The sequence below is a fragment of the Elephantulus edwardii genome, unplaced genomic scaffold (genome assembly GCF_000299155.1).
Source record: "Elephantulus edwardii isolate Elephantulus edwardi_28Jun2011 unplaced genomic scaffold, EleEdw1.0 scaffold00029, whole genome shotgun sequence".
NCBI classification, from domain to species: domain Eukaryota; kingdom Metazoa; phylum Chordata; class Mammalia; order Macroscelidea; family Macroscelididae; genus Elephantulus; species Elephantulus edwardii.
The window spans coordinates 11,307,475-11,325,509 of NW_006399779.1; the positions used below are offsets into that span (position 1 = coordinate 11,307,475).

Sequence of the window (18,035 nt, forward strand, 5' to 3'; positions counted from 1 at the left end):
AATTCAAGATTATGGCCTAATTTCAAAGAATTCTGAAGATTCCAAAGTTACTGTAAATAGAAGCTGATTCCTATGTCATTTTACCAACTTTTTTTTAGAACACCAGATAAAATTTTAAAGGAAAATCACCCTAATCTTTTTTTTCTCTCTTTTAAATTTTAGAGCTCCAGAGATTATATTGGGGTTGCCATTTTGCGAAGCCATAGACATGTGGTCATTGGGATGTGTGATCGCAGAATTGTTCCTTGGATGGCCGCTCTACCCTGGAGCTTTGGAATATGACCAGGTAACAGATCTCTTATCAGAATCTAGTAAAATGAAAAAATAAAGACAAACAATAGACTTGTACATGACACCAGAAAGATAATGCATGTGAAAATCCTTTTAAAAGAAAATGGTCGAACATAGATTGTAAAGTTTAAATTCAAGTTCTAAAACCAGTATTTTACAAATAAAATACAAATTTGTTGTCAGTTTTCATAATCAAAATGAGAATCTAGAGGTCCAAAAATTTACTTTAAATCTGCTTTTTTGGGGCCAGAAAGAGATATGAGAGGTAATTTAATTTGGATGACTTAGATGTTAACGGATGTGACTCTCAAAGTAATTTATTTATTGTTTGATTATAAATATTTAATATGCCTTCTTAAAGTGACTCAGTGTCCATTACCTTTACTATTTTTATGCCGAATTTACTATTCTTTTTATTTTCTCTTTTTTCTTCTCTTATTTCTTCTCTTTTTATTTTCCCACCTCTGTCATGTTCAGAATACCTGCAACATTTTTCTATACTTTCTGGCTTCCTTCAGTGCTGTTCACATAATTGTTTTTAATATAGGTGCTAAACTATTGTTAGCTCTGAAAGTGTTGATTACCTAGTAAGAGAGTCCTGTGATCTCATAGCTGCTTCATTCAAATGCTGGAAATGTACCTTTTGTTTTGTGGCTTAACAATTTATGCCATTCCTAGTGCTTTGGAGCAGGACGCCATCTAGGGGTAATTTCAAGCTAGTCTTCATAGTTCTGGTCTTGGAAAGCTGAAGTTAATACTGAAAGGTAATCTACAGATTATAGAATTAATTTCAGTTGATACAGTGATTGAACAAATTCTTAGCATATAAGTAGTTGCTCAGTTATATTTGAAAAAGTATAAGAAGCAAACAAGATCTCCAAATCAGTATCACTTATGTTAATTCTAAAGTGCATAGATGCACAACCAAAATTATGTATTTTTCAAAGCTATTTAGTATCAGCTGGAGTATTGGTTTTTCACATCTCCCAGGTACTCTGAGGAAGAAAGATGAGCCATCTCCTCCTCTAAAGGCAGCCTCGGAAACCCAAAGGAAAGTTACTGTGGGTCAGAACTGACTAGTGAGGCAGTAGATTTGGTTTGAGTTTTGATCTAGTATCAAGAAAACAAATTAGAACGGGTTGCTGTGGGTGTAGTACCGAGTTGAAGCAAAAACCCCAAACCAAGCTCTTTGCCATCAAGTCAGTTCCAACTCATAGAGACTCTGTAGGACAGATAAGGACTGTACCACACAGTCTTCAAGACTGTGAATCTATGACCAAACAAACTGCCGCTTATTTCTCCTAAGGAGTTGTTGAGTTCAAACGCGCAACCTTTTGGCTTAGCAATCAAATGTTAAACCAGCTGCTCTCTGAGGGCTCTTTGACATAAATCAAGGAAGGAAGGGAAGAGAAAAAGGGGCGGAAGTAAGGAAGAGCTGCAAGAAAGGATATCATGCAAACTAATTACCTAATTTCCCTGTCTTTTTTTTTTTTAAATAACTTCTTCATTTCTTTTTTTGTATGTCAGAATTACTGGTATAGTCTATATCTTTTACCCTGTCATAGTATATCCTTCTGAAGTTAGAAGTATATATCCTTCCAATCTCTTGACTTATATATTAGTTAAGTATAAATGAATATTTTTTTATATTAAATCCATTTTTTCCCCTAAGGTTTTAAGATGCCTTTTTAAAAGAATACTTTAGTGATTTCTAAAATCAAACCCATGTAGATAAAATATTACATATTTAATACAGTGCATTACCCCATACCGGGGGGGGGAATATTAATTTTAACATATCTAGACCAATCTTACTGTTAATTTTTATACAATGTCAACTCAACAGGGTACACCTGGGATACTTTTTCAAGAGTTGGCAGCACAACTAAAGTTTTCAGAAATTCAAATTATGTGTGTGTGTGTTGTGTATAAAAAGACCAATTATGCTGTGTTATGTATCAGTAGAAGCAACAGCTTTTCTAGGTTCTGCAGGCATCAGGACAAAGATAGTAGAGATAACCGGCACACTCCATTTAAAAAAAAGTACAAAATGAAACATCTGAAAATAGCAAAGTTCTGTTACTGTTGTGGTACTTGGCACATTTTTTTTTTTTTAAATTAAAACTTTTCAAGCATCATCTGTAAAGAAACATCTAGAATAACATCATTTAAAAAACAACTCTGATACAGCATGGTCACTATTAAATATTATAAAGCAGGTGCAGTATATTTTACATTCGCAGAGGTCTGATACAGTATGGTCCTACATCTATAATATTAGAGGATACAATTAAAAAGGCATTTGAGACTTGGGTCTACTTTTCCAGCAGCGGGCCCAAAAGATGGTGTGACATAGTTCTGGTACAGAAATGCACCTTTTTAGATAGGATTAAGTTCTCTTTACTCTTCATGAATATCTGCTAAAAATTGCTTGCATATCCATTCATGTCTCACTAGTTAGCTTTCTCTTTTTAGTATTTATTCTTATGCGCCTGAGTTGGTTCATTCAGTTTAATGCCTTCTAGCCTCTCCCAAGTTATGTGGTGTTTTTCAAAATCATTGTTCCCAAGTACTGCATAGTATTCCATTGTGTAACTGTACTATAATTTTTCAGTTCAGTCATTTGTTGACGGACATTTCTGCTGTTTCCGTGTTCTTGCTATTGTAAATAATGGTGCTTCATTTTTTTTCTCAGTTCTGTTTTCCTTGGTGTATATTTCTAGCAGTGGTATAGCTGTGTCATATGGCATTTCTATGTTCAGCTTTTTGAAGAAATGCCAAACTGCCTTCCAGAGTGATTGTACCAGTTTACAATTCCACCACAGTATAGAAGTGTCCCAGTCTGTTTTCACCCTCTTCAACTTTTGTTGCTTGCTGTCCTGTTAAACGGTGCCATTCCTTCTGGAGTGAGATGGTATCTAATTGTAGTATTGATTTGCATCTCTCTTATTTCTAGTGATTTTGAACATTTTCTAATATGTGTGTTGGCCTTCTGAATGTCTTTCTCTGTGAAAGGTCTATCCATATCTTTTGCCCATTTTGTAATTGGATTATCAGAATTTTTCTTGTGGATACCCTGCAAGATGCTATAAAATTTTCATTATGAGCCCCTTTTCTGAGATGTCATTACCAAATGTGTTTTTCCCAGATTTGCTTTTAAAATGCTTTCGAGGTATGCTCTGTATCCTATGTCAAGGATACAGAGGTAGTCATGTGTATTTTCTTCTGTTAGCTTTTTTAGTTTTACTGTTTACATTTAAATCTCAGCACTGTTTCTTAAACAGTCCACTCTTTCCCCAGTGGATCTCTGTTGTCATTGGATAGATTTTACATAAATGTCTGTTGGCCTTTAGCTTCCCATTCTTATTTAAGAGGAGACTTCAATCTGTGCACATGGTTAGAGTTTATTGACTGATGGGATTTCAGTACAGATGACCTAGGAGCACTTGGTATGTTTCTTTTTAGGCTATTTTTTTTCTCTCTACATAAACCTTCTAATAATCTGTAGGGTAGCTCTGATGATGGAGTCAGGAGGAGGTATGCTGTTGACCCAAAACATCTTATCTCTCTGGTGGATCAAATCTACCAGTAGTTCTGTGGAAGAGAGGTGAGAAATCTCCTGCTTAGCATTTTATAGACTTGGACTCAATGTAGGGTCAACGATAATTCAGTTCTGGCTTGACAGCAATGAACTTGAGTTTTAATAATCTGTATGGCAGGAGCTCTGCTGCCAGTATTCTGAAATCTAAATGAGGATGGAAGCTAATGGATTCAGAATGTAAGCTTTCAGTTGGTCTTGTTTCTTCTGTGTCCTCTAATTTCTGTCTTCATCATTCTTCCCTGCAATATTTCCAGTGAATAAACTCTAACCTTTCAGTCTTCTACCAGGATGAAGGAATACTTTATTACATGGAATGATGGGGATTGGGGCTAGTACTAGAGTTCAAATAAGTTCTTATGTTTTCAGCCAATCCTGTTCGTTTCAGTTAAATGCCACATCCTAGCATTCAGAGGTGCCTTGCCTCTAATTCCTTAACTCTTAGGAATTTGACCTGCTCTGTTAGGCTGAGTTGTTGATCACCTTCCTCCATTACTCTGGTTCACTTGTTTTCCAGTTTGTAAAGTTTTGATGAAGCCATTTACTGTAATTTTAAATGAGATTTTTAGAAGGAAGTGAAGAGAAATGTATATTCCAACTATCATGTGTAGACTCATCAAAAAGCATTGTTCATATAACGCTTTCATTTGTTAATTAAGAACGTTTTTGTCGTATAACATTAGTTACCATATCACAGGAAATAGAGCAGAATGGAGAGTATTTTATGTTGACATGTTAGTGGAAGGTGAAGTAATAGTATCGGCTACTTCAGAAGCACCAGGATATCTTTTAGAAATAGGCATCGTGAGACTTTGTCTCATATATTTTGGTTATATTGTCAGGAGAGGCAGACCTTGGAAAAGAACATCAAGCTTGGAAAAGTAGAGCATCAAGGACAGTAAGGAATACCCTTTTTGAGTTGGGTTGACACACTGACTGCAGCCGTGAGTTTAAGCATGGCAGACATTGTAAAGATCACACAGAGTTTAGCAGGGTTTGAATCAACTTGATAGCATCTTTCCACAACAGTACTTCAAGATGCTTGGCTGACTGAGGAAAGAGGCTGAATGAAGGGAGATTTTCCTTTATTTATTTTTTTTTCAGTTAGAAAAGGGGGGGAACTATATAACAATGAAATAACTTTTTTCCAAAGAAAAAAGCCAACTGGGGGTGGGGACAGGGAGGATAATGTGCAACAATATATTAATGGAAATCCAAGTTCTTGATAAACTTTCATTAAAATCTAAAACAGCAAAACAAAACACAAAAGTCAATCCAACCAAACCCTGGTTGAAATGGATTGATAGAATAACTGGGGCAATGGGGTTGGTTATGTCAGAGTCAGTGAGACTGGCTCAGGACAGGGCAGGTTTAAGAGCTGTTGTACATAGGGTCGCGATGAGTTGCAGGCGACTCCATGCCACACAACAACAACAACAACAGTATTTTAGGTCTTCGGATAAAGACGAACTCCCTGCCCCCCTTTTCCTCTCACTGTGTTGAACTTTACTTAATGGTTTTACTCAGAGTTTTTATCTAAAAAAACCCCAAACAATTCTTATTCATAACAACAGCAAAAATAAACAATTCTCCAGAATAAATCTTATTAAAAATAAAGAATGGAACATTTTTTTTGGTAGACTGAGGGTAGAGAACTTATAAAAAGAAGAAATAGAAGGTGCAAGAGAAGCTCAAATAATAAAGCAGAATCCTTTTCTTTTAAAAAAATAAAACTATACCAAACAAGCTCTGAAATGAATCCCTGGGCTGAAGAATAAAGTGAAGGAGACTTGAAGCACTGATGCAGAAGAAGATCAAAGACTACAACCTTCAATATGGATTATATCTCTACATCAGGAAAACAACAATCCTTACTACTTGACCAACAGAGAAATCATAACAGATGGAGAAAAGGTTGAAGCTGTCAACAACATCATTTTGCATGGATCCGCAATCAGCAACACCTGTGGCAACAGCAGTCAAATCAAAAGCATGTTGTACTAGGAAAATCTTCTGTCCAGCTGTCCAGGACCTCTCGAAAGTGTGAAAAAGCAAGGATATTAAAGACTTTGTCTAATTCAAGCCATAGAATTTTCACTCGCTTCGTATGCATCTAAGAGTTGGACAGTGAATAAGAAAGACTGAAGAAGAATCGATGCTTTTGAATTGTGATGTCAGCGAAGAGCACTGAATATCTCATGAACTGCCAAAAGAACTAAGAAAGCTCACTTGGAGGGAGTGCAACCAGGGTGCTTCTTAGAGGCAAGCATGCCTAACTTGGTCTCACATAGTTTGGGCATGTTGTCAGGAAAGGCTATTCTTGAAGAAAGACATCATGTTAGGAGAAATAGAAGGTCAGCAAAAGAGAGGATGACCCTCAGTGAGATGGAATGACAAAATGACTGTAGCAGTGGGCTTGAGCATATCACAATTGCTGAGGATTGAGCCACACAGGATAGGACAAGGTTCAGATTTGTTGTTCATAGGGATGCTATGAATCTAAGCCAAGGAGAAGAAATGGTCAAAGGGACTATTTTGGGCCTCAGAGAGCTTTCTCTCTTCTAAGCATCTATCCCTGTGCCTTCCAACCATTAAGTTTGGAACAAATAATTCAAGGACATGTTGTAAGGAGAGACAGGTCCTTGGAGAGGGACATCATGCTTGGTAGGGTAGAGGGACAGCACAGGAGGGGAAGACCCTCTATGATGTGGACTGATTCAGTGACTGGGGTAATCGGGATGGGTGTGTCAGAGGCAATGTGATTGGCACAGGACAGAGCAGGGTTTAGGGCTGTTGTACATAGGGTCACTATGAGTCACAAACGACTCGACGGCACATAACAACAACAACAGTGTACCAGGCCCTTCTTCTCATGGAGGCTGACAAATACAAATAAAAGTAAATATCTTCCATTATAGGCCTTATATTCTAATGAAAAACGAGCAAGAGAAAATAAAATGTATAGACTGGGAGATAGTGAAATGTTGTTAGTGTTGTACCATTGAGTTGGAATTGACTCCTAGTAGATCCTGTAGCAGGTTTTTGGAGGCAGCAAATCACACAGGAGGAGATTGCCCATCTTTCTCGTGCAAAGCAGCTGGTGGATTTGAACTACATGCCTTTGAGTTGGCAGCCTAACCCCTTAACACTAAGGCCCCCAGAGCTCCCTGGTAAAATGTTAAAGCAAATTAGAAATAAAGAATGGTGGGGTGGGGAGCACTTACTATTTTTTTGTTGAGAGAGAGGGAGAGAGAAGAGAGGGAGGGAGGGAGAGAGACAGACAGACAGACACAGACCAACAAATAGATCAACATAGGTAGCTGAGGAAGAGTCCTCCAAACAGAAATATCTCTTTGGATGAGATTATCTGTCTATACCCATGGTTCTTCCTTTACTGACACAGCCACATGTATGCTGGTCCCCTCTGTGACTTCCATAAGAACAGTCCACCAAATCTTCATCAATAGCTGTCTGAGTCTCTTGAATCCATTCCTTTGTATATATCCTTTTTCCTTTATTTCTGTTTGCTCTCCCAATTTCTGTCCCTTGCATTTCTCCTCTGGCCTTGTTTCGTCATTGTTTTGATATAACTCAACTCTGAAGCCATTGCTTTTGAGTTGCAGTCAGTTCATAGCAGATAGTCCCTCAAGATCTGGGAAGTGGTAAATCACATGAGAGGAGATTGCCCATCTTTCCCCTCAGAGCTGCTGGTGGATTCACACCATCAGAGAGACACTGCCTTTAAGCTAGCAGCACAACTCCTTCCAGACTATGCCACATAGTCTCTTTAGCCTCATATGTTGTTGGTGGTGCTGTTGAGTCAAGTACGACTTACAGCAACTCTATGAACACATAGTACTTTACAAATAGACATTATAAATTTCTTGATTAAATTTTTTAAAGTAGTTTCCCGTTTAGTCCTCGAGTAAAACCCAAACTTCCTTAGTTGTTGCTAAAGCCTTTTTCCTGCACTCAGGTTTGTTTTCCTCTGCTGCCATTGCTCCAGCAGTGAACTTCTGTACTTCTGATTCCTGGTTGTGTGAATAATCTCTTTTTACTTTTTCTTATTTCCACATTAGCTGAAATCCAACAATATCTTAAGTTTGGTTCTTCCAAGGCTAATCACGTTTGTTTATTTTCCAATTAATGGAGCTTACCCATGATAGAGATTGTCTTTTTATTCTTGGTCTAACAATCTAGCTTAGTGTCTTAATATGCAGTATGTTTAATGTGTGTTGTATGGGGGAAAATTGTTACTTCTTACAAATTATTTTTCAGATTCGATACATTTCTCAGACCCAAGGTTTACCAGGAGAGCGGTTGTTAAATGTGGGTACAAAATCCACAAGATTTTTTTGCAGAGAAACAGATATTTCTCATTCTGGTTGGAGATTAAAGGTAACTAATAAAATACTTATATCACATTTAGGGAAAAAATACTTTTCCAAGATGCCTTGTTATGCATGGATGATAAACTACATGCTTATTCCTATTTTTTTTAATGTGTTTTCCTTTGGAATTTTCATTATTAGTTTTTCATTCTTTAAACAGCTTTTGAATTTTTTTTTGTGGAAACTGTGTTTACAGTAATAGAAAAAATTGTAATGAAATAAACTTTTGAGGTAATTGGATATATTTAGTGGGATTCTAATGTTCTGAGAAGTCTTTGGAGCTGGAGTTGGATTGAGGCCCATTTGTTCAGATTTACACAGATACAAAGGCCCCCACCAGATGGCAGCATGCTCTCAAAGGGAAGTAGCAGCTTCCCACTTAATCCCAGAGGTGGAAAATAGGAGTGGAGGCTTTATGGTCATAGGCCATGAAAGGGTTAAGGGAAAGCCTTCACAGAATAACTGCATTTCCTAACCTAGCCGCATTATACGTTTTAATACATTTCACGATTATAAATTTATTTATGCATGTATGTCATCTTCTTTATTCAGTTCTGTATTACTGAGTTTTGTAAGACAAGGGCTGAATCTTGAGTACTTACCACTTTATAAATACTAAGTACTAATCTAGAACCTTTAGGGCATTAGGAGTCCTGGTGGCACAATGTGTTACATGTTTTGCTGCTTATCTAAAAGTTTGCAGTTAAAGACTACCAGGTACTCCTTGGGAGAAAGGCAGCTTCCTCCTGTAAGGATTTGTGGGTGCAGAAACCCTGTAGAGGGTTGTCGTGACTTGAAGCTGACTAATGGTTGTGGGTTCAGTTTTTGGGTTGGGGATTAGTAAATGACTAGCTTGATAATTAGTTGTCTTGATTTAAAGTATTTTGTACATGAATTTATACCTTTCTTTATCTGAAACAAGCACTTGTGATTTAAAAAATACACATTTTTTTTAAGGAACTTCTAATATTCTTAGAATATTCAGTATATTATACCAAATGTGCCACGTTGAAGAAGTAGAAATTTACAAATTGTGGTTGACAATGTGGTTTTCTCCTTCTTTGATATATTCAATAAGACTCTAGAAGAACATGAGGTGGAAACTGGAATGAAATCTAAAGAAGCCAGAAAGTACATATTCAACAGCCTGGATGATATAGTGCATGTGAGTAACACAGTTGGATTTGTCAGTCGTACATTTAAGATGATTATAGGCTTGAATGCTAAGGATGTCAAAACATATTCTCAATCATTTTCTGAATGACTATGCATATTTTTCTGTTTTAAAGTTTATCAAGTGAAATGGATTCTAAGGATTCAATCTTTAAGGGGAGAAAAAGGCAGAAAAATTTTATTTCTAAAAATTCTGTCGTATGGGAGCTCTGGTGGCTTAGTCCATTGGGAATTGTGCATCTAACCCAAAGTCCATGTCTCCATGTGGTTTAAGTCTACCAGTAGTTCTGAGAGAGAACTGAACCAGTCTCTTCCTGGGCGATTTACAGTCTTAAAATCCATTAGCAGTGAATTTGAAGTGTGTTGTGTTTTCCGTTCTTTAATAGAAAGTACTTTCTTTAAAAAGAAAATGTAAGCAAACAAAATGTCCCTAAAAAAGGCTATTTGATTAGCTAGAATTTTTTTCCTACTTTAAATTCTAATTGAGATTTCAAAACATTTTTTTTAATTTTATTATTATTTTGTGTGTCTGTGTACCGTCAAATAGGATCTGACTGGTACAGGAGGAGATTGTCCCTCCTTTCCCAGCAGAGCATCTGGTGGATTCGAACCATGCACCCCTGGGATTGCAGTGCAGCTTCTTGCCACTAGGCCACCAGAGCTCCCCTTCAAAACATTTTAAACATATGTTAAGCGTAATTATTTTTTGTGTTTCAGAGTAATTGTAGTTTCTTGTTCTTTCCTGTTGTGACTGATGTATATATGTGTAAATAATTGTCAGGTAATAAATGTATTACCTTGTATCATTTGATTTTTAAATTTGATGACTTGTTATTTTGATTTCTTAGGTGAACACAGTGATGGATTTGGAAGGAAGTGATCTTTTGGCTGAGAAAGCTGATAGAAGAGAATTTGTTAGTTTGCTGAAGAAAATGTTGCTGATTGATGCAGATTTAAGAATTACTCCAGCTGAGACTCTGAACCATCCTTTTGTTAATATGAAACATCTTCTAGATTTCCCTCATAGCAGCCAGTACGTTATTTTAAAGTCCTTATGGAAAAATCAGTGTTATCTGTTTCCTTGTTATGTAGAAATATAGTGATTCTAAAGAGGTTAGGCTGTTGTAGCTAAATTCACATAGATTAGTAAGAAACTGAGTAGAACTAGTTATAGTTCTGAATTGTAGTTGTGTTTTTTCTGCAAAATACCAAATGGAAAGTAGTTTAAGTGATTCTGGTTTGCATTTCATTCTTAATTGATCAACCAGGCATGTGTATAATAAAAGGGAATGTTAACAGTTTCTCTCACCTAAGGCACCAGTTTTTGGCCTTAGATTCTTTTCCCTTTTAAGTAATTCAAACTCTATTTTCTGTTCCTCTTCACATCAGATCATTTCTTCCCTTGTTCTTCCCCTTTCTCTTCTACAGTGGGTACGAGAAGGAGATTTTGTATGAGTTAGTCTAGAATGGTTTATGGCTAAAGTCAGAACTTAACAGAATTACCTTAAACAGATCTTTTCACTATTTTGTCTCCAGATCTCTTACTTACGGGATAAATGGCATAAAATAAGTAACTTAGAACTACTTTTAAAAAAATACCATAGAAAAGATTGAATAAAGAAGACACAGGAATGAACCAATGTCCAGTATTGTAAATTGTCTTTAAAATTAGCATTGCCATAGAGTTCAGCTACATTTTCCCCCCATTTGAAAATACCCTAATAATTTCTATGTTTAAGGATTTTGAAATTAATATGATAACCACATACTTGGTACCATTTATTTTAGGATTGTGAGTTTCCAAAAACTGAAGAAAAATTCTTTTTTAAAGTTAGAAGGTCATTAAATTATTGTTTGTTTAAAAAAAAAGTTTGTCGTTGTTTTGCTGTCTTCAGAAATATTGCAGATCTAGGATATACTTACTTGCATTGAAATGAGATCTTTCATTGTAAGTTTTCTTGGTAACAATGATAGAATTCCTTTTTCATTTGGAAGAGATTTTAAATTGTTAATATACATCAATTTCAAATTATTGTAAGCACTTAAAGTAATACAATTACTTGTGAACATCTTCTTTTGCAGTGTAAAATCCTGTTTTCATATTATGGATATTTGTAAGTCCCACCCAAATCCATGTGACTCAAATAATCACAACAAAACATCACTTTTAAGACCAGTTGCCTCAGGCAGTACTGCTACTCTGACAGCAAATTTTACCAAAATTGGTACATTAAGAAGTCAGGTAAGAACTCGGTGTTTAATAATTTATACTTCTTTATGCTTACTCATTTTGCTTCTGAAGTATACAAACATTTCATGTTGGCACTTAGAATTGATGGTGTTGGTGAGTTCTATTAAAGCTAATGTCTCGGCATAATGGAATGCATCCATGTAGAATCATCTTAGTTTTTCTGCTTTCATTCTCTTGACCTGCCTTCCCTACCATCAGTCTACAGTAGGATCTGTTTCTAATTTTTAGTTTGGTCTACTTCTTTTGCACATTTCTGGGTTCATTTTTATTTCAGAATTTTTAAAGAAATATGTTGGAATTCTGTTTCTAATACATATGTGTACATATGAGAATATTGATCTCTATAATGCAATAATCATTCCAGGCGTTAACCACATCCGCTCACTCAGTGGTGCACCATGGGATACCTCTACAGGCTGGAACTGCTCAGTTTGGTTGTGGTGACGCTTTTCAGCAGACCCTGATCATCTGTCCCCCAACTATTCAAGGTATCCTCTCATTTAAATTATATTTGTAGTTAAGTACGTTTTAAATAAATGTTGATTATCTGTTCATTCAGTATATTGCATCATTTTTTTGCTGCACTTGAATTTAAGTGCTTTAGAAGCCTCTAGACCAGTGACGTGCATTTCCTGACTAGCGCTCCATTATAATCATTGTTAACAAAATGGCTTGTATGATGATGGCATTCTCTGTAGTCTTACATGGTAAATACCTTATTAGAAATTAATGGGCTTGGAAAATTGTGGGTTGTCCTATTACCTATAGTTGAGGTAAAACAAAATTATGACTACCATTTTTCCCCCCTTCATGGTTATGGTGTTTATTAGGGAAGTAAAAAAGCTATAATTCTGGTTAGCAGCAGGATATAATCAGTTAGTCAGCTTCCAAAACATGCTCACAGGCACCTGGGCCTTCAGCCTCATACCTTTAGGCAGTTTTGCAGAGCTCTTAGTCCTGCCAGTTATGACAACTCCCCGTAGGCCTCCAGCTGACTTGGGTGAGGGCTCCTAGCACTGGTTCCGTGAGGTAGCAGTTCCACTGTCAGCTCTATTGCATGTCAGGTCTCTGGTTCTCCACTGCTGCCTTTGCTGTTCTGGTAGACCCCAGTCTGAGCAGCACAGCAATCTTTGGCCCAAGGACATTGCACTCTGTATTCTCTGCATCTTTGTTGATGGTAAGGTTCTCTATTTATGCTGCAGGATTCATTCAATTTAATGACAAGACTAGCCAATCCTCTTGTCACTAGACCAACACAACATACTCCATGGCATGTCCCACATATCCATGTGGCAAAGTCATTTTGAACAACAAACCCTTGACACCACAGACCACCTCCTGGCTTCTTGTCATTAACCTTCATATTTGAAGAACTAACTTTCCCCTAAAAACTACCTTACTAACAACTACATTTGTGAAAACATGTAAGCCAGCTGCTTCATGCTTCATGCCTTAATTTCCCCATTTTAGATAGCCAATTTCTGTTCTTCCCACCCCTATCAAACTAGTACTCTGAGTGAACAAGTAAGTTCTTTTTGCTGAAGATTCTTCTGTTCAGTTTGGAAGTTTTGAGCATCTGCATCCACAAGCAAAGTCCAATCTAGAGCAAGCCATCAGGTTGCAGCAATCAGCACTGGCTCACAGCATGGAACATCTTCTCTTTACTTGGCTGGGTTCTGCTCAGCTCATTCACTCAACCCCAGCCAGCCTTGGCTAGGTCCAAATGGGCATCAGCTGCCATCTCAGGGTCCATACTTCTCCCAGTGTTCCAGACTGGCTGGTCTTTTCACTCAGCATTAGCTTCCATATGGGGCCAAGTATGACTTTGATTTTTTTTTTATTAAGTTAGATTTCCCCCTTAGTTAGGTAAAATAGCAGACTGAATTTTTCAGTGAGTTTCCTGGCACAATACTTTTGATGAGGCCATAAGTTCTCAATCTGAAAAATCTCTTAGAAGATACTAAGAGCAAACCTTGCAACTTACATTACAGAATTTTCTTCTTTAACGTCTAGTTATAAAAGGTAGATTAAGGTGGAATCCTAAATGAAAGTTTTAATTTAACAATAATATTGTATAGAGTCGTTTGAACCAGTTGGTGCAAAGATACCGGGAATCTAGTTTTGTTTCTGCTATTAATTGTTGAGAAATATCTTAACCTTAGTAGAATGAAACAGATTGGTCAACTCGAGTTTTAATCTGGATTCTGAATTTTATTTTAAATTTTTATTTTATTTAAAAGTTGGAGCAGTCTCTTATTTTATTTTGGGGGTTTTTTTTGGCAGTCTTTTGTTGTTTTTTTCCTCCATGTGAGCGTCTTCCCCCACCCCTTTTTTTTAAAATTTCCATTCATTCATTGCTGCACTTTTCTCCCCCCCTCCCCAACCCTCCCACCTAGTACACTACCCTCTTGGAAAAGGAAAAGAAAAATTCTTTCTTGGTTCTATAAACCCTCCCCCAGGTCCACTCCACTCTGCAGCCTTTGCTCTGGACTCCTGTCATGACAAAAATACCTAATCACATATCCCTTTTAAACAGTTTTCTCCCTCATCTGTTTCAATTCAGTATGTATTATTGAACCCATCTTTCTCAGTCTTCCTCCAACCCCGATATGAGTCCTGTTTTACAACAGTGGCACCATGCAGTATTTGTCCTTTTGTGACTGAGATACTTCATTCAGCATAATATCCTTCAGGGTCACCCATATTGAATAAAATTGCATCAGTTCCTTGTTTTTCAATGCTGTGTAGTATTCAATTGTGTGAATATACCAGAGCTTCTCTATCCATTCATTTGTTGAAGGATACTTGGGTTGTTTCCAACTCCTTGCTATTTTGAACAAAACCACAATAAATATGGGTGTGCACTTTGGTAGTCTTTTTAAAGAATATTTTTTGAGTCTCACTTAATGCCTAATAAGACGTTGTTGTTGCTGTTGTTGTTGTGTACCACTGAGTCAGAACCAACCCATAGCTGACCTTCTGACAGGCTTTCAGAGGCACTTGATCACATGAGAAGAGATTGCCCATGCATCTCCTGCAAAGCAGCTTGTGGATTCAAACTGCATACCTTCAGGATTGCAGCACAGTTTCTTCTCACTAGGCCACCAGAGCCCCAGTAATAAGGCATTAAGAACACCTTTATTGCCTCATCTCTCTGCTAAAGAGATGTGAAATAGGTCAAACCATTAGCTGCTGTTATTCTGCCAGAGTAGCTTTACTTTTAACTTTATTTTATGTATCATATTTTCAAATAAAGTTTCATTGAGAGAACTGAAAATAATAAAACGGAAAATTTAAAAGGTCAATTCTCAGTGAAATTGGGGGGATCCAGTGGTGATTTGGGACAGTGACCAATGGCTCAGCTCTTCTAGTAAAAATGTTCCTGCTGTTGTACTACAAGCACTCTTATTTTAGGGATTTCTTAAGACAGTGATATTCTAACAATATTATAAGTATCATGTTGTTATGTGCTGTCAAGTCGCTTGTGACTCATAACAACCCTGTCTTCCAACAGCCCTAAACCCTGCTCTATCCCTTGCCAATCTTATTTCTCTGACAGGCCTATCCCCGTTACCCCAGTGACTGAATTAGTCCATCTCATTGAGAGTCTTCCTCTCCTGCGCTGTCCCTCCACCCTCGCAAGCATGATGTCCTTCTCCAAGAACTGATCCCACCTTACAACATGTCCAAAGTATGTCAGATGGAACTTCAGAATCCTTGCCTCTAAGGATCAGCCTGGCTTCACCCTCTCTGGGACCAACTTGTTTGTTCTTCTAGCATTCCATGGTATATTCATTGCTCTTCTCCAGTACCGTAGTTCAAAGGCATCAACTCTCCTTTTGTCGTCTCTAGTCATTGTCCAGCTCTCTAATGCATATCAAGTAATTGCAAAGACCATGGCCTGTAGCAGGCACACCTTACTCTCCAGACTGACATTGTTGTTCCTCAGTACCTTAGTGAGGTCTCTGACAGCAGATTATCCCAAATCTTGCTGAAGATTACTTAAAATGGCTGGAATGGTATTTGACAGATAACTTCCAGAAATTCAAGCGAGATTCAGAAGAGACAAATGTCAAGTGGATCTTGGCTGAAAGCAGAGAATACCAAAAAGATATTTACTTGTGTTTTGTGGATTATGCAAAGTTATATGACTGCAGATCATAACAAACGATGTCTAACAAAAGAATAGGAATCCCAGAAGTTTTAATTGTGCTCTTGAAAAACCTATACATAGACCAAGAATCAGTTGTCTGAACAGAACAAGAGAACATTATATGGTTTTAAATCAGGCAAGGTTTGCATCAGGTTTGCATTCTTTTTTCTATGCCTATTCAACTTGTATGATGAACAAATAATTTGAGAAGTTCGACTGTGTGAAGTAAAATGTGACATCAGGATTAGAGGAAGACTAATCAACAACCTGCATTTAGGCAGATGATAAAACCTTTCTTGCAGAAAATGGGGGCTTGGAGCACTTACTGAAGATGAAAGACTATATCCTTCAATATGGATGACATTTCAATACCAAGAAAACAAAAATTCTCACTGCTGGACCAGTAGATAACATCATGAAAGATGGAAAAAAGATTGCAGTTGTCAGCAGCTTAATTTTGCTTGGATCCACAGTTAACATCCATGGCAGCAGCAAGAAATCAAAAGATGTGCTGCGTTGGGAAAATCTGCTGTCAGTGTGCTAAAGATCGAAGGTACTAATTTCAAGATTAAGGAGCTAAGCTATGGTATTTTCAATGCATTTCACTATGCACCTAAAACTTGGACAGTGAGGAAGACTGAAGAAGAATTGATGATTTGAATTGTGTTGCTGAAGAGTAGTGAATATCCCATTAATATTGAATATCTTTTTGACTTCCAAAAGAGTAAACAATTCTGTCTTGGAGGAAGTACAACCAGAGTACTCCTTAGAGGCATAGATAGTGAAACTGTCTCACCTACTTTGGGCATGTTGTCACGAGGGGCTAATCCTACAAAAAGACATTCTGGGAAGAGTCTTAGTAAAATGGATATGGCACAGTGACAGTCACCATGGTGTTGATCAAGAGGACAACACAGATAGGGCAAGGTTTGGATCTCTACATACGGTTGCTATGAACTGTGCTGAATTTAACAACATCCAACAACAACTAAGACATTGGTGCGAAGTGGTAGCAGGACGTTTCTTGCTATGTATCAAAATTAGTTTGAAGGTCATCCACACTAAGTTTTCGGGTATTAACTTTTTCCAGACCCTATCTTCTGTGTGTAGCAAAAACTAAAGAGATGTCATGCTGACTGCTTAAAAAAAAAAAAGGAACAAAATATAATGTAGATGAAAGACTATATAAAACACAGTGTACGTGCATAAAACAATGTATATGAGTAAAAGATTAGTTTTAAAAAAGCTTTTTCATGTGGTAAATGTGGTTCATTGACACTGAATTGGAACCAGCTCAGCTGATGAGAATTTTCAGAGGCTGGGAAGAAATTGGTTTTCCTTCTCCAATGGAACATCTCGTGAATTTGAACTGCTTGCATTTAAGTTGGCAGCATAACTCCTTACACACTTGGCCACCAGAGTTCCTTGAAAAGGCTTAGAAGACACATTTTTAAACATGTTGAACATCCAAAAACATCATTGCTCGAGGAATCTAGTATGTGTCTTGTTATTTATGAAAGACTGATAATACACAGACACACACACACATATGCACAGCATGGTTTTCAGTAAGGATAGTGCAAAGTGGCTCTCGGATTCAGTGGTCAGTAAATGTCAAGAACAGTATTTTTAAGCTAGAATTTAATAGTGAAGCAAGACAAAGCAAAATAGAATACCTTTCTTTGGTCTACTTACCTTCAATTAAAATTATTTTATTTTGGGCATAGAGTGTATAAGTTCACCAGATATTTCATATACTTTGTGTATTAGGTGAGTGTAAGTATATACACAGTTCAAAACTTATCAGCTGCTCCACAAGAGAAAGATGAATATTCTCCTCCCATGTGATTTAGTGCCTCTAAAAACTCAGGGGAGAGGAGCAATGAGTTGGTTCCAACTCATTATATGTAATGTTGTACTTTTTTTTTTTTAAATTGTGCTTTTAAGGAAGGTTTACAGAAAAGTTGGAGTTTCATTCATTCATTGTTGCACAATTTTCTTCTCTCCCCACATCCACTCTGCAATGCACCTCTTATTTACGACTATTCTGCTGTTAGGGACCTCTCCAAAGTACTGAAGAACAATGGTGTCTCTCTGGAGACTAAGGTGCGTCTGATACAGGCCATGGTCTTCGCAATCACTTGTTATGCATCAGAGAGTTGGATATCCAAGGAGGAT

The 18,035-nt window shown here is 37.1% G+C and overlaps 1 protein-coding gene across 2 annotated transcripts in view; it reads left to right on the forward strand.

Moving 5' to 3' along the window:
• Positions 1-18,035, forward strand: part of HIPK3 (homeodomain interacting protein kinase 3) — a 119,516-nt gene that overhangs the window by 87,847 nt on the left and 13,634 nt on the right. For both annotated transcript variants that reach the window (XM_006883740.1, XM_006883739.1), the window contains 6 exons: positions 163-286; positions 8,168-8,287; positions 9,359-9,445; positions 10,302-10,486; positions 11,536-11,695; positions 12,069-12,192. In XM_006883740.1, coding sequence (XP_006883802.1) covers positions 163-286; positions 8,168-8,287; positions 9,359-9,445; positions 10,302-10,486; positions 11,536-11,695; positions 12,069-12,192 — 800 coding nt within the window. The remainder of the gene's footprint in view (positions 1-162; positions 287-8,167; positions 8,288-9,358; positions 9,446-10,301; positions 10,487-11,535; positions 11,696-12,068; positions 12,193-18,035) is intronic.